Below are 14,618 nucleotides of genomic sequence, written 5' to 3'. Positions count from 1 at the left end.
GGTTGTCTTTTAGACAAGTTTGTGTACTGGCCACAGTTGTCCACGGCCATCCACCACATTTTAAGAAGAATGAGAAAAACTATCTTAACCTCACACCAGTTTGTGGACATAATGCTGCCTGCCACTCAGTAAACAACCTTTGTTGCCCACCTTCAAGACCTCCGCCCCAGCGTTGCGCCCTGAGGGGGAATTCATGGAGAAAAACAGGACACTGGCCTTAGGTAGTTAAGATGCAGATCAAAGGATAATGTCAAGGGGCATGTTCACCAGACAGAAAGGCCACAAAAACCATTAACTTACAAGTGGTGGGGGGGGTTGTGTGTATGATTAGCATAATCTTTTGATATTTGACGACAGTTTTTTGGGTTTTTTTCTCTCAACAAAAGCACCTGTATATCCTGGCTTTTCCCTTACCCCTTTGAAATAGTTCCTCAGAGCAATCTGAGAGGCTGCCATCCCAGGTTGCAGTCCTCAGGAAGGCTGCCAATAAAACATATTTCTCCACTTTTAGGGTGTGCATTTTTATTCAGTCAACAAGGGGTAGAGAGAGATCAAAGGTCACCAGGCTTAACATAGCAAAGCCAGCAGTGGGGGTTTCCGCCAGACCTACATGGGTTATGGTCTAAATAACTCAGGCTTTGGGGAACACCTGCTGTGGGTTATTTTGTCTGGTAAAGTCCCAGAGATGGGAGAGGGATGGCTCCTAAGTGCAATAAGAAGGAACGATTCTGACTCCCTGTTGGATCTGTTCTTTTTTTTTTTTTTTTTTTTACTTTAACCTTTGTATTTCATTGCTTTTGCCACAAGTTAAGAATGCTGCCTCTAGCCTGAAATATACAGGCTAGCCCATTCTCAAGGCTCTGATTATTAAGGTGTAACACTTTTCCATTCATAGAGATACAAAGTTGCAGAACAGAGAATAACATTTGTCTTATTGGAGGTTTACAGGAACATCATGACCTGAGCTAAGTGGACAGCTTCAAGAACAAAGATTCCAACACCAGGAGGTTTGCAAAATCAACCGCAGCACCCCATCCCCCTTTTAGTATAAAAGAAACTTCAATTCTAACTCTGGTACAATGGTTCTTTGGGATATTGGTCCACTGTCTTCTTGGTGAGTTGGCTTTCTGAATAAAGGCACTGTTCTTTGCCCCAACAACTTGATTCTGGATTTATTGGCATGTCACACAGCCAGGAGTACAAGCTTGCAGTAAGTAACATAAGACAGGCGGGCATAGGTGGTTAGGGGACTGAGTTTCTTACATGGGTAAGGGCATCAGAATTCAGGAGCAGTTAGGATATATCCTTCACTAAGGATGGCAGAAAGATGGACTCCAGGACAAAGGAATGAAGCAGGAAAGCGGACCGGGCCCTCAACACATCGTGTGATATCAGTTCTGTTTCCTTTAGCTCTGAGGATACTTATGCTGAGTCACTCCTTTATAATGATTTTTCTCCTACAGTGGAATTTCCCATGGTCCTCCTGTAGGTAGGGGCTGGTTCCATGCGCATCCTCGTACAGGTCGGGGAGACAACAGGACAGGAGGATGGAGCCTTTCCTGTGCTTCCTGTTCTCCTCCATCAGATCTCCTTTTGTCATATTCATGTACACCTGCTTGGTTCCAGGAAGGTATCCATAACATCCTGTACTATGCTTACCTTTCTCACCCACAAACTTGGAATCCCAAGGGCAGAAACTATCTTTTCTCATCACCTGGGACCCTAAGGCATTTAACATTTAAACGGAATCAATATTTAAACGCAAAACAACGACAACAAAAAACCCGCAAAAACCTGGAATAAAATATTTTCCTTGAGGAGGAGAAATCATGTTTCCAACCGACTTAAAAAATAACAAGAACAAAAAGAACCAGTAAAGACTGTTACCATGTTGCGATTGTATAAATACAGATTTATTGGCTTCTGTCCTTTTATTATGTATGTTATGCTCCTGGGCAGTTAAACTAACATTGGAGGAACTTTCCGGTCAATGAAATACTGGGTGATGAGGTGATTAAATACGCTTTCACATTATCCGCTATTACAAAAGGTAACCGTTTTTTCCAAACAAAAGGACTGAAGAAAACCTGAAAAACGAGGGGAAAAGTGGTGGCTCCTCCTCCAGCCCTCCCCCCGCCCAGGACTGGCAAGGACCGCTCCTTCCCCGGAGACGTTGTCCTCGCAGCGCCCTGGCGGCAGGAGCATCCCCCGCGGAGGGGACGCCGAGCCCGCCTCAGCCTCCCGGCGGGCCGGGCTGGAGCCGGGCTGGGGCTGGGCGCCCGCCGCCGCCCGGCCGAGCGCCCCGGGGGAAGCTCGTCCCCGCTCGCTCGCGGCAGGGCGCGCGGCCGGCGGGGGTGAGACCTTGTCCCGGAGGCTCAAGTCGCAGCTGGGCGGGGACGCGGACACGGAGGGGTGGGCGTTCCCTACCCTTTCCCGGACTACGAGGCCGCCGCCGGGCCGGCGGAGGAGCCGCCGTGTGCTCGCCTCGCGCGCTCCCCGACGAGCTGGGCCTCCCTTTCCGCAGCGACGGGAAGGTGAGTCGGCGGCCGGCAGCCGGCGGGAGGGCCGGGCCGGGCCGGGCGGGGCGGGGGGGCTCCGGCGGCGATAGCGCCCACCCGCCGCCCCTCGCCGCGCGCACGTCACCCGCTCGGGTGGCGCACGGTACCCGCCGCGCCCGGGTTGCGGCCTGGGTCCCGCGGCGGGGGCTCCGGGGACCGGGCGCCTCTCCGCGCCTTTCGCCGGCGCGGAGCTGCGGTCCTTCCTTGGCGACGTGGCCCTGGGAGGCTATGGACACAGACGAGTAGTAGGTCTGTGCTTCCCTTGTCTGGAGGCACCGCCTCTGTGTCAGAACAATGAGCAAGATAACACCTTTAAACTTATTTTAGCTTTTTTTCTACCCTGAGGTTTTTTTTTCATTGTTAGGAAACATGTAACTTGTTTGATGTTGCCTCTTCTGTAACATAGGCTTTATGTAGGCTTTTCATGTAATCATAAAATAATGTCCTGAAGGTAAAAAGGAAAGGCAGTAATGCTTTTCTTTTGGGGCGGGCGAATCCTCCAGGCATAGCCCTTTTGTGCCTGCAGCTGTACCGGGTCGCCTGTGACCAGACCTGTCTGCTGCGATCCCTGGACCACGGAAGAGAACACTTTGGAATCTGCACAGCTGGAGCTGCACTTTCCTCTGTGGAGATGCTGGGCCCTTTGCCTTCCGAGCTGTGGTACATCATAACTTAAAAGTGATTACGAGTCCTAGGGGTGCATCACAAATTGAGTTATTAAAGCTGAAAGTACTTTCTCCAGTTTCTCAGTCTTGCTGTAGAAAGAGATTAAAAAACAAAATTAGTTTTTAATTCATCTACTCTTGCAAACAGGTCTCTGCAAGAAGCGAGGAGTTTGTGTATTAATCTAGATCACATGCTCCCTTTCTGTCCTAGCATGTGTTTGCCTTGATCTGAGGGGGGACTAAACATGGTTTCTCCTAAATCGTTTTTGGTTGCCTTCAATGCGTGAAAATTAGCTTGTACACCTTCGATGCACCATGATTGTCTATGAAACAATTAGAGATTGTGAACTTTTATTGCACCTGTTGGTTCATATTCTCTTGAAGCAGCAGAAATCAGGGCGCACTGCCATGGTCTGGAAGCGTATTTGGCAGGCGCCAATCAGTTAATGTTTGTTTACGATGAGATGATTCAAGCTAATTTCCAAACATTGGCTACATTTTGGTAACATTTTCCTTAAGATTGAAAGCACTTCCTTGTATTTCTGAATTTCAAAATTGAGTGTCTTACATAGTTTGGAGCACCTTACATGGTTCAGATGTATATATCTTACACATTTTAAATAAAAATGTAGAACTTTTAAACGAAGAATTTTTTATTGTTAATTTTGAGATCTGAGAGAAATTTGATTTTGTAGTGGGGAAGTTTTTATTGTTTTCCATGGGTTTTTTTTTTTTTGTATTTTAAAAATAAGATTTAAATTAAAAGTAAATAATAGATAACTTCCAAAGTGATAGGGTTACTTGTAGCTTCAGGAACAGTTATTTTAGACATTCTCTGGGAAAACAGAATTTTTCTTGTTGGGTTGACTTTTGCAGCTCCAGAGAACCATCGTCTGCCGGGATTCAGACCTTCCCGGCGAGCTGCTCTATGGACAGGCGGGTTACCTGTACGCCTTACTCCACGTGAACTTGGAGATGGGTCCCGGCGCCCTGTGTGAGTCAGCTGTCAGAGAGGTACTGTGGGATCCTGCCGCCTGCGGCGTCCTGCCCCATCCCCCTGGCTGCTTGCACAGAGTTATAGGAGTGGCTGGATTCTGCTTCTAGGTGGGAGTAATTTCCTACGGCATCTCATCAGATTCATTAACAGCCCCTTTTTCTTTTTTTCCTATCAGGGATTTTTTTTTAATTAGGTCTGTATTAATTCAGCCGTTTTTACTAGAACCAAACAACAGCAGCTTCAGAAAGATAGAATGTTTATTTCTCTTTTCACGGGGTCTCTGAACAGCTCAGCTGGGCAGTCCAGGCAAATACGATTGTTCTGTCTTGCTCCACCTTATTTAGGGCCATGCCCTTCTCTGTATGACCAAAGCCCCCAGGGTGGTGAGGGGGTGGAGGGTGAGCACTTTCCTTTTTAAGGCTGACTGGAAGTTGCCCACCTCCCTTCTGCTCACGTTCCACTTCCAGACCTCAGTCAGATGACTGTGTCTGGCTGTCTGTATCTCTGAGGCCAGATGCCCAGCTTAAAGTTAGAGCGTTGTTAGCAAAAATAGACAGGGCAGAGGATATGAAGAAACAGTTAATGTCTTTGCCACATAATCATTACAGATGTGATGTTCTTCTTTTGTTCTAACTAGAATCCTGCGATACATATCATTTCTTAGCCTTTCATGAATAAAGTCAGTTCCTCCAGCCTTGGAAGATGTGCAGTCACCCCTCAGCACCGCTGGGGATTGGTTCCAGGAATCCTCTCCGATACCAGAATCCTGGGGTGTTAAGGTTCCTTATGTAAAGTGGTGTAGTATTTGCATATAACCTGCACACACCCTCCCCTGTATTTTAAATCATCTCTAGATTGCATGTAATGCTTAATATAAATGCTAGGTAAATAGTTGCGCGTGTGCAGTAAATTCAAGTTTTGCTTTTGGGAAATTTCTGGATTTTTTTCCCCCAATACTTTTGATCTGAGGCTCGTCGAACCTGTGGATGTGGAACCCGCAGTGGATACGGAGGGCAGACTGTACTTGCCAGTCCTTTGCAGGAAACATTGAAGCTACAAAGCAACTAAGAAGTCTAGGATAGTTTTAATAGGAAGCTTTTCTAGATTCTAGTAAGCTCTTCATACAAAGACCGTTTGAGTTCTTGGGTCTACTTAGTATCTTTTTCTATTGAGATTGTCTTCTGATTTCTCTCTGCCTATATTTATTAATTTATAAAATAAAGATAAGTGTTGGCTACTAACTAAAGATTTTTACATTAAGTCACCTGTCTATATAAAGATGTATTGTTGTTTTTAATTAGACTAAAACAGATTTAAGTTTTTGGACTTGTGATGTCTCATCTCTGTAGGCAGTCGCTGCTGTTGTTAAATCAGGCAAGACTTCATCGAGGGAAGAAAAGAAGGCTGAGCGCCGTCCCCTGTTGTATCAGTGGCGCAGGAAGCAGTATGCTGGCGCGGCCCATGACGTGGCTGGAAGGTACTGCATGTTAATACCGGTGAGTGGCTAGCGCAGTGACCGCATTATGACAGATCCCCGCTGGGACAGGAGATGGGAACTGAAGTTTTACTACAAACCAAGCAGGTCAAAATGAAACGAGGATCCTACTTTGAGTCCTGGCTCCCTGAGCGCTGCTTCATCCCCAAGCAGTGACCTCCTGAGAGCACATTCTGTGTGCAGGCTTGTGCTCGATTGGGTGTCTGCTGCCCAACCTTATTCTGTCCACGTCCTCCTGCTCTGATAATAGGGGAGAACCTTTGCGGGGCTGAAAGGGCTTCCAGAATCCACACCAGGGCAGAGACTGTTTCCTATTCAGATACCTCCAACTTACCATCAGTTGTGTTCAAAATGTTTACCCAGTTTATTGTTGTAGTTAAGATCTTGTCTCTGTAGTGAGTTAAGTACTGACTCTTCCGTCACATAGTCAGAGACCTCTCCCCAAACATTGCTGCAGCCTGCTTGCAGCCTTACGGCCTGTGGGTCCCGTGGCCTCCTTCTCTGCTCTGTGTGTGGCCTACAGGCAGACCTTGGGGACATCGTGGGTTCAGTTCTAGATTGCCGCGGTAAAGCAGCTACTGCAGGGAAGCTGGTCACAGGAATGCTTTGGTTTCCCAGTGCATATAAAGATTATGTTTACATGATCCAGTGGTCTCTTGCGCAGGTGCATTATGTCTTAAAACATGTACATACCTGAGTTTTAAAATATGTTATTACTAGAGAACACTTAACCACCATCTGAGCTTTCAGTGAGTTGTAAGCTTTCTGCAGTGGTATCATCAAGATCACTGGTCCCAGATCACCACGAGAAATACAGTGACAATGAGGCAGTTTGAGAGAGAGCGAGCTTTACTAGAAAGTCTCCCAGATACAGACTGAGCAACTGCTGTTGGAAAATTGGTGCCAGCAGGCTTGCTCCGGGCAGGGTTGCCACAGTCCTTCAGCTGGTAAAAAGCATAAATGAGGCACGATACAGCAAGGTCTGGCTCCTAGCTAAGTTATTCTACCACACCCATAACAGAGTGGTTAAATAAACTTGTTCAAAAATTTTGTTCAGAATTACAGAAATAGTAAGTCAGGGAGCATTGATTAGAATTTAGATCTTTTTAACTAAAAGGCCATATATTCCTTTTTAAAATTTTTACCATAAATTCCTTTTTTATTTTTACCTTCTGCACCATCCTGCTATTTGCTAAAGGAGATTCATGTCTGCACAGGACCAAACTCCCTTTTCTGCTGATTAGCTGTCTTTGTTTATTGCTGTAGAAAGTAAAACGTGTATGTTCCAAGATGTAAATTTTGTTTATAGTGCAGACATTTCCAAAATATCCAGAATTGAGTATCATTTAAAAATGGTAGTGTTATTCTGGTTAGTTGGCAGATTGTCCATTTTTTTGGTATTTTTAAAAGAGAGAATACCCTTAGGGGAAACATAATGAGAATCACACCCATAAAAAATGACCTTTAGATTCCGATGTTTAGGTTCATTTTGTTAGGTATTAGAGGGTTCCTTGTGAGAATCACAAGTCATAAAAATTTCAGTTCATCTACTTATAAAGTGGAGAACATGGAAACAGTATTTAATAAGAATTCAATTTAGAAGTTGGTGTCAGGGAGGGGCTTCCAGATGGTGGAATAGAAGGACATGGGGCTCACTGTCTCCCACAAATATATCAGAAGCACATCTGCGTGTGTAACAGTTCTCAGAGAATGCCTGCTGAGCTCTGACAGGAAGTATGGTACAAGAGGGACTACAAGGAAAATCTTCCCAAAACTGGGTAGGAGTTAAAAAAAGAAAAAGGGAACTGGGACAGGACCTCCTCCCCGGGGAAGGGGAAGGGAGCGGGAGCGGCCAAGGAGGAAAAGCGCCCTCCCCCTGGGAAGCCCCGCCGCAGCGGGGAGGTCATCGGGGACAGAGGGAGCCTCGGAGGCTCCCAGGAGAAAGCAGCAGCCGCTTGGCAGGCAGGACAGAGAGAAGTCGTCACAGAAGGTCTCTGTGATCCCTAACCCGAAGCGTAAGCCAGCAGAGTGGGCTGGGATGGGGTGCTGGAGCTCGGGCTTCAGAGGACGGATCCGGGGAGAGACCTGGGATTGACTGCGCAGAAGCAGCCTTGGAAGGGATGGGAGTGTGCACAAAAGAGCCTGGGTCCACCTGGAGAGCTGCACTGTGGCGAGCACGAGGGGCAGGGCTGGAGCTAGCAGCCAGAGCAGCCTCCTCCACAAGCCCACAGGGCGCTGCTGGGGTGCAAAGGGCCACACTGTCCAAGCACCTTTGCAAAGGGAGATGCGCAGTGCTGCCCTTGGAACCTTCTCCATGAGCCGGCAGGTTGTGGCCTGATACTAAACGCCCCATAGTGAACAACTCTGTGAGCCCATGTGGTGAGGGGACAGGCAGCAGCACAGAAGGCTCTTCCCGGTGGACATGGCTTGTGGGAGGACACCTGGCAGCTCCTCTGACAGCAGAACCTCTCTCCACCCGCACGGGTCGCTGTGCCTCTGTCCAAACGCACGGAAGTCACTGCAGCAAGAGTGAGCCCTGCCGGGTATGACTGTGAACTCAGGGCGGTGGTGACGTGTAAGTCACTGATGTCACAAATGTGCCACCTCTAACGGTGTTGAAAGTTTTGAGTGTGTAAGAACTGGGTATAGATGCGAACTCTCAGTACTGTTAAGTCGATTAGGCTGTGTACCCAAAGGTGTTCTAGAAGTAAATCTTTTTAATGAAAAAACTGTAATGTCTGGAACACGGGCCATGGAAAGACAGGGCCCCAACGCTGAATCAGTAGACAGCCACACCAACGCCCTGGGCAGTATCCCCATCCCTGCTGGACACAGAACCCACACGGGAACTGGAGAAAATACAGATGTCTAGGCCCCGCCTGCAAAAAAGTGGGTCAGAGCCTCCCAGGGGGGCCCAGAATGACGCCCTCCTGCCTTGGCCTCCTGCTGCGCCGTCTTCCCTGAGCCCCTTGCAGACACAGCAGCTTCATGTCTCACGTTGTGTCCTGAGTCTCAGCGTCTTCTTACACCGCAGGTGCCATGAAATCGAAGCAGAAGACTGTTGTCCACCTCTGGTCCGCAGTGCACGTGCGGGCTGCATCCCAGGGGCTCTGCATCAGAAGGGCTTGTGGGAGAAGGTTTCCGATTAGAGGCTCTTGTGCTTCCACAGAAAACTGAGGGTGACCCTGGAGCCCTGAGCCCTCACGGGTAGACCGTGTCCTTGCTGGAGGCCTGGTTCCTGGAGCCCCCAACTCTGGCCCACTGGTGGTGGCGGCCAGGGCAGCCGGAGCACCAGGGCCCCGCGGGAAGGGCCAGGGGTTGCCCTGGACCCGCAGCGCCTGCCTGTGGTGCTGGCTGTCTTCTCTGAGCTCCTTGAGCTTTCTGTCCGTCCCCACGGCTGCCATCCAGCTCTTCTGGGCTCTCTTCTCCATGAAGAGGCTCTTCTGATGGTAGGGGGGTGGGTTTCCTCCCGGCGTTGGCCCAGGGCCTCGGCCATCTGCTTGTAGACACTGCAGAATAGCTGCATGGAGGTTACCTGTCTGCTCGCGGCGGCCAGCTTCCTCTCCACTTCTGAGCAGCATGCTTTGTCCTGGCGCCACGTGTCCTGAAGCTGAGTCAGGTGATGCACGTGGACTGCGGGCAGCATCTGGTGGCTCTGGTGCAGCTGCTGAATCTCACTGTCGAGCTGGGCGCTCTCTTGCCACAGACCTGCTTCCCCCTCCTGTAGACTGGCTGTTTGTCCCGCCAGCTGTGCACTCATCCACTTTTCTTCCCCCACTTATCTGGCTCTTCCTTGAGGCTCCTGCTCAGGATCTGGATGGGACAGTCTGATGTCACCCCGGACAACCTGAGGTCCCCTTCTGGCTGAGGGATGGATGGGGGGCTGTGTGCTGTCCCCACGCCCTGCTGGCCTCTGGCACTGCCGTCCGCCCCACCGTGTCCCAGGATCCCGGGCTGGGGGGTGGCCCTCAGCAGGCGCTCAGTCAGGGACTTTAGCTTGGTGACCTTGTCGTCCATGGCCCGCTCTCTCCGCACGTTCACACCCACCAGCCTTTCTTTCCCCTCCTCCTCTTCGACTCGCTGCTTCCATGTGGTGATATCTTGGGCCAGCACCTCCTGAGTTTGTGGAGACAGAGGGTTTTCCTTCAGGTCATTCCTCCGTCTCTGCTGAAGCTGCTTCCAAGTCCTCTTAGGTGCTTGGACGCTTGTTTTCTCACCGGTCACTTGGGAGATTTCAGGAGGCGGATTCTTCTGAGCCTTTTCCATAAAGTCAACAGTGCCCTGAAATCATGACTTCCTCAGGTTGTGTTCATAGACGAGAAGCACAGTCTGTAAGAAGGGAGGGCTGGCCTCCCCGCTGGGCAGCCTGCCGGCTCCATGGGCCTGGGTCGTGGGTACAGCACTCTTGGTTTGTTGTACAGAGTCTTCGTCGTGGGAAGAGCACGCCTCGCCTGTTATCTCCCCACTTTGGGACATATACCTTCTCCGTAGTAGAAACACCAGCCCCAGCACAGACACCAGGGAAACACCAGAGTCAGGCTTTCCCAAACCAGTAGCAGAGCGCCCCACAGCCACTCCAGCATCAGTGGGGATGTGGGCCTGGGGGCAGGGAACAGGCCCCCCATGGCTGCCAGGGCCCACAGCACTGCCTCTGAGGCCAGGGCCCTCTGGGCCACAACTGACCGCTGAGAACTCTGGGGGTGTTCCATCTCTATGTAAACAGGTCCCTGACGACTGGGGCGGACCATCAGTTGGGCCAGGGAGGGGAGGCAGGCCAGATTCTAAGAAATGGTTCTCCCAAGTTGGCTCTTGAGTTACAGCGGTGTTACTTCCCAAGGCACCGGGGGAGAAGGGAAGGGCTCTTCCCAGCCTGGAGCTAGGCTGCTCTGGCCCCTGCTGGCTCCACAGGAAACCCAGAGGTTCAGTACAGAGCCAGGCCAGGACCCTTCGCACAATGGTAGGTCTGGGGCAAGTGAGGGAGCCCCATCCTATGGGGAGGCCCGTTCTGAGTGAAGGTTCCCTCCAGTGAGGAAGGCTGTGCTCCCACCCAGTTCCAGAGATCTGACTACCCTGAGGCTCCGACTCTGCTGTGATGGGTGATGTGGGAGACAGTGATGGGGGAAGGGCGACCCAAGTGTTAAGTAAGGCCCGGAAACTCGGGAGAAATCATTGTGAATGAGCAGGTCTGAGAGCTTCATGGACTCAGTGCAGCCAGCAGGTCCCTTGGTCAGGTGGCAACTGGGTGGCCAGGATGTCTTAGTACAGTAGCTGCCACTGCTGTGTTAGTAGATGTGGCAATAGCGCCCCGGGACAGCCACTGGAAGTTCTAACCCCCAACCAGGTACAGGGAGTCTTGAGACAGACGGACACCACTGGCCGACAGGTGGGCGAGTACTTGATTACCAAGCCCTCCTACTTGGTTCCCCAGACAGAACCCTTACAGTTTCTCAAGTTTTACATCCGGCCACCCCAATATCAGATCCCGATCCCAAGAATCCCTTATTGCCTCCTGTGTGGAGACCATGGAGCAAGTGCACTCTCACCGCCCAGATCTCAGGGAGGAGCCCCTGTGCAGCCCCGCTGTGGAGCGGGTTACTGATGGAAGCGGCTTCACACAGAATGGGACAAGGAGAGCTGGTTACGCTCTGGTAAACCAGACACAGTTGTTGAGTCTGGAGCTGTGCCCTCCCAGACTTCTGCCCAAAAGGCATCGAGGCACTTATCCAGGGGGAGACTGGCCAGTGGAGTTTACCCAGATGCCTGCTTGTAAGGGATGGAAATAACCTGTTGGGATCCATAGACACCTTGACGGGATGGGTAGAAGCTTTCCCCACCAGAACAGAAAAAGCAATACAAGTGTCAAAATTTCTGCTCAAAGGAAAAATCTGAGGTTTGGGCTACCAGAAAGCTTATAGAGACATAATGGACCCTCCTCCACTGCCAAGGTGACTCAGCAGGTTTCCTCTGCTCTGAGTATTAACTGTGGCCTCCACTCTTCCTGGAGGCCCCAATCCTCAGGCAAGGAAGAAAAAGCCAATCATGTTCTAAAGAGAACATTTGCTAAGCTGTGGCAGGAAACCTCAGAAACCTGCGTCCCCCTTCTGCCTATAGCCCTTCTAAGAATAAGGACGGCCCCTAAGGGAATTTTAAAACTTAGCCCATTTCAAATGGTGTATGGAAGGGCCATTTGAAATTCAGCTTTCCTGTTTGATGAGGAGAGCCATAGATTAGTCTCCCACGTCGTTAGCTTGAGCCAAGTTCACAGAGCCCTCCACGAACGTGGAAGCAAAGCATTGCCCTGTCCTGCAGAGGAAAAGGTTGAAGTCCCCGTCTAGTCAGGGGACTTTGTCTTACTAAAACCTTGGAAGGAGGGGTCCCTGAAGACCAGCTGCAGCTACAGTGGAAGGGACCCTATAAGCTCTTGTTAAGCTACGAGGAATTGCTCGTTGGGTCCATCCGTCCAGAATAAAGCCTGTAACTTACAGGCCCCAAGAGGAACCAGGAGAGAGCTAGTCCTGCGCGACAACACAAGACCTGAGGTACTTGTGCAAAAAGGACAAATAGCATCCTGTAGCTGTGATTACAACAGCTCACGTTGCTTAAATGTATCCAATCAAAGCTCCTAAAATAAGAAGTACTTAGTATGCCGTGGAAAAGATGTATATTTTCAGTAAAACAGTTTTGTTAAGAAGAAATACTAAGAAGAGTTTCATGCATAATTAGGATTTTAAGTATTTAACAAATTCTAAAAGTTCTTTGTAGCTCCTGCTAACTGAGAAGTTTTCGAGGAAACCTGAGGCATCGTAGATATTAAATTAACTAGGAGTATTTGGTATATTGAGTTAAATTTGTCAGTCATATTGCTGGTAACTGTAAACACGTCTCTCTTTGTCAATTACAGATGTTTAACCATCCCTTATAAATCTTTGTCATTATAGACTGTTAAGCTGCTGTTACAAGGTGCTCCATCTTTAAGAAGGTTTATCAGAAGTCACTGGAAACAGTGGGTTACAGAAGCCCGGCATCAGAAGATGGCTATGGCAGGATTCCACCCATGACTGCCCTCAGAGGCAAAAAGGAAAGGCTGCCCTGACCCTGGGCCCCTAGATTAGGCATTCAGAGATTTTTACTCCCTGATAGGTAGGGTCAACGCCCCTACTCAGTCTGGAAGTAGTTTTGGAAGACGGCCCATCGCCCCTCTGCAACCCCATAAGATTATGGGAGTAAAATCTCTGAAGGGGAAATGAGACAGGAGGGAAGGGGGCAGGGCCCAGCCATTCAGGGATGACAGCAGTTAACACTGGGACAGTGGAAGATTCAACCCCCAGTAGGCCTTGAGGCTCAAGACGATGGGAGATTTGACTTCTAGTAGACCCTGAGCTTCATTATACGCCCTCTGTAATACATTATTGTGAGTAACATGCCCACAGGTGTCACGACAGCTCCAAGGCTGACCATAGGGGGTCCACCAGTGGGCAGTGGCCCACTTCCTGGGAATGCCAGCCCCTTCCTCAGGCTAGTTAGACTGGTTCTCCCACCGCAAGACCATAAAAAGTGGCAGCACCTCACTTTGTGGCTACCCTTTCTGTTCCCTCCTCTTCGGAGACGGCCTGCACTCTGCCTGTGGAGTGTGTACCTACTTTTACTCTAACCTCAGCACCCAACTCCCACACCTCGTGGCCTTTCCCTTGTGTAGCCCCGTGACTGTGAGAACAAAGGAAGGAGCCTTGGGCCGGAATGGTAAACAAGTTCTAAAAAGCTGCAGGCTCAGAGGTGAGAAGGCTGGTTAGCCAATGACGGGTAAGATCCCCAAAGTGGAGAACCTAAGACAGGCACAGCCGCCTGAGTCCGAGCAGAATGTTGTGAAGCAGCTGTTTCTCATACATTCCGCCCTGATAAGCTGTAAGGCTCGCTGGTGCCAACACAAACATGATTTTCCAAAACAGAAAGGGTCTTCTGATCTTGAGCCAGACACTGCCTGTTAACCATGTCCCTTATCATTCTTCTTTGCTATATAAGAGTATGTAACTTTGTAAAGCTTTAGAGTAGCCGTCAGCTCTCTCCGCATACGGTGTGTATGTGTACGTGATATTGCGATACCAACATCTTGCCTTCTGAAACAGCCAACGCTCTCTGCACTATGTGTCTCTCTAAATAAATCTACCTTTACTCAACTGTGGCCCACTCTTGAATTCTTTACTGCAGGAAGCCAAGGACCCACACTTGGCGGGGCACGTCCCAGGGGCTCAACTGAGACCTGGGACGCTGCCTTACTCACGCTGCACGTCTATTTCTCCTGCATCAGTGTGGCGGGGGCAGGGGGCTGGTAACATTGTCCCCACCGGGTCTGTGCTGTGGGTCTCTTCCCACAGGACACAGGTCTGGGGAACCCCAGGCTGGGGTCTCCCTTAGCCTCCATGTGCATACAGCAGGCACTCAGTGCACTTCACTGAGCTGCCCCAGGCTGAGTCCTGGTGGCCAGACCCCAAGTTCACGTGTCAGAGCCATGGAATTGGGCTCAAGTGACCACAGGCCAGGTGCTGTGTGCCAGGCCACAGTCCCACTTACACCGCAAGTGCCCTGCTGTGAGGAGGGTCCTGGGTGCATCATGACACCCATTTTACAGATGAGGACTTTGAGGCCCAGAGGGGTCAAGATTTGCCCAAAGGCACACAGTGAAAAAGAGGTAAGAGTTTGGAGCCTGATGGTCTGGCCCTGAGCACAGGGCCTTAACCACAGTACTCTGCCCTGCCCCTGGTTCAGACTTCCTGGAAGGCTGATGAGGCGATGTCTTGGGGCTGAAGATGCCCCCAGGGGGAGCTGGAGGAGGGCTGGGCACTCCTGCAGAGGCCCATGGACTTCCAGTCTGAGGGATGGATAACCCTCCGAAGGGGGTTCGCAGC

The 14,618-nt window shown here is 50.2% G+C and overlaps 1 protein-coding gene across 1 annotated transcript; it reads left to right on the top strand.

Annotated features, from left to right (window-relative positions):
* The first annotated feature begins 1,547 nt into the window (after nucleotides 1-1,547).
* Nucleotides 1,548-13,889, top strand: LOC107035244 (uncharacterized). Its single transcript, XM_072942099.1, has 5 exons — nucleotides 1,548-1,630; nucleotides 2,075-2,534; nucleotides 4,100-4,237; nucleotides 5,570-5,716; nucleotides 12,654-13,889. Exons 1-5 carry the CDS (start codon nucleotides 1,548-1,550, stop codon nucleotides 12,771-12,773), a joined length of 948 nt encoding a protein of 315 aa, XP_072798200.1. The 3' UTR covers nucleotides 12,774-13,889.
* Nucleotides 13,890-14,618: the final 729 nt, after the last annotated feature.

This window comes from Vicugna pacos, chromosome 1 (genome assembly GCF_048564905.1).
Source record: "Vicugna pacos chromosome 1, VicPac4, whole genome shotgun sequence".
Taxonomy (NCBI): Eukaryota; Metazoa; Chordata; class Mammalia; order Artiodactyla; family Camelidae; genus Vicugna; species Vicugna pacos.
This window is presented reverse-complemented; position numbering and strand designations above follow the sequence as displayed.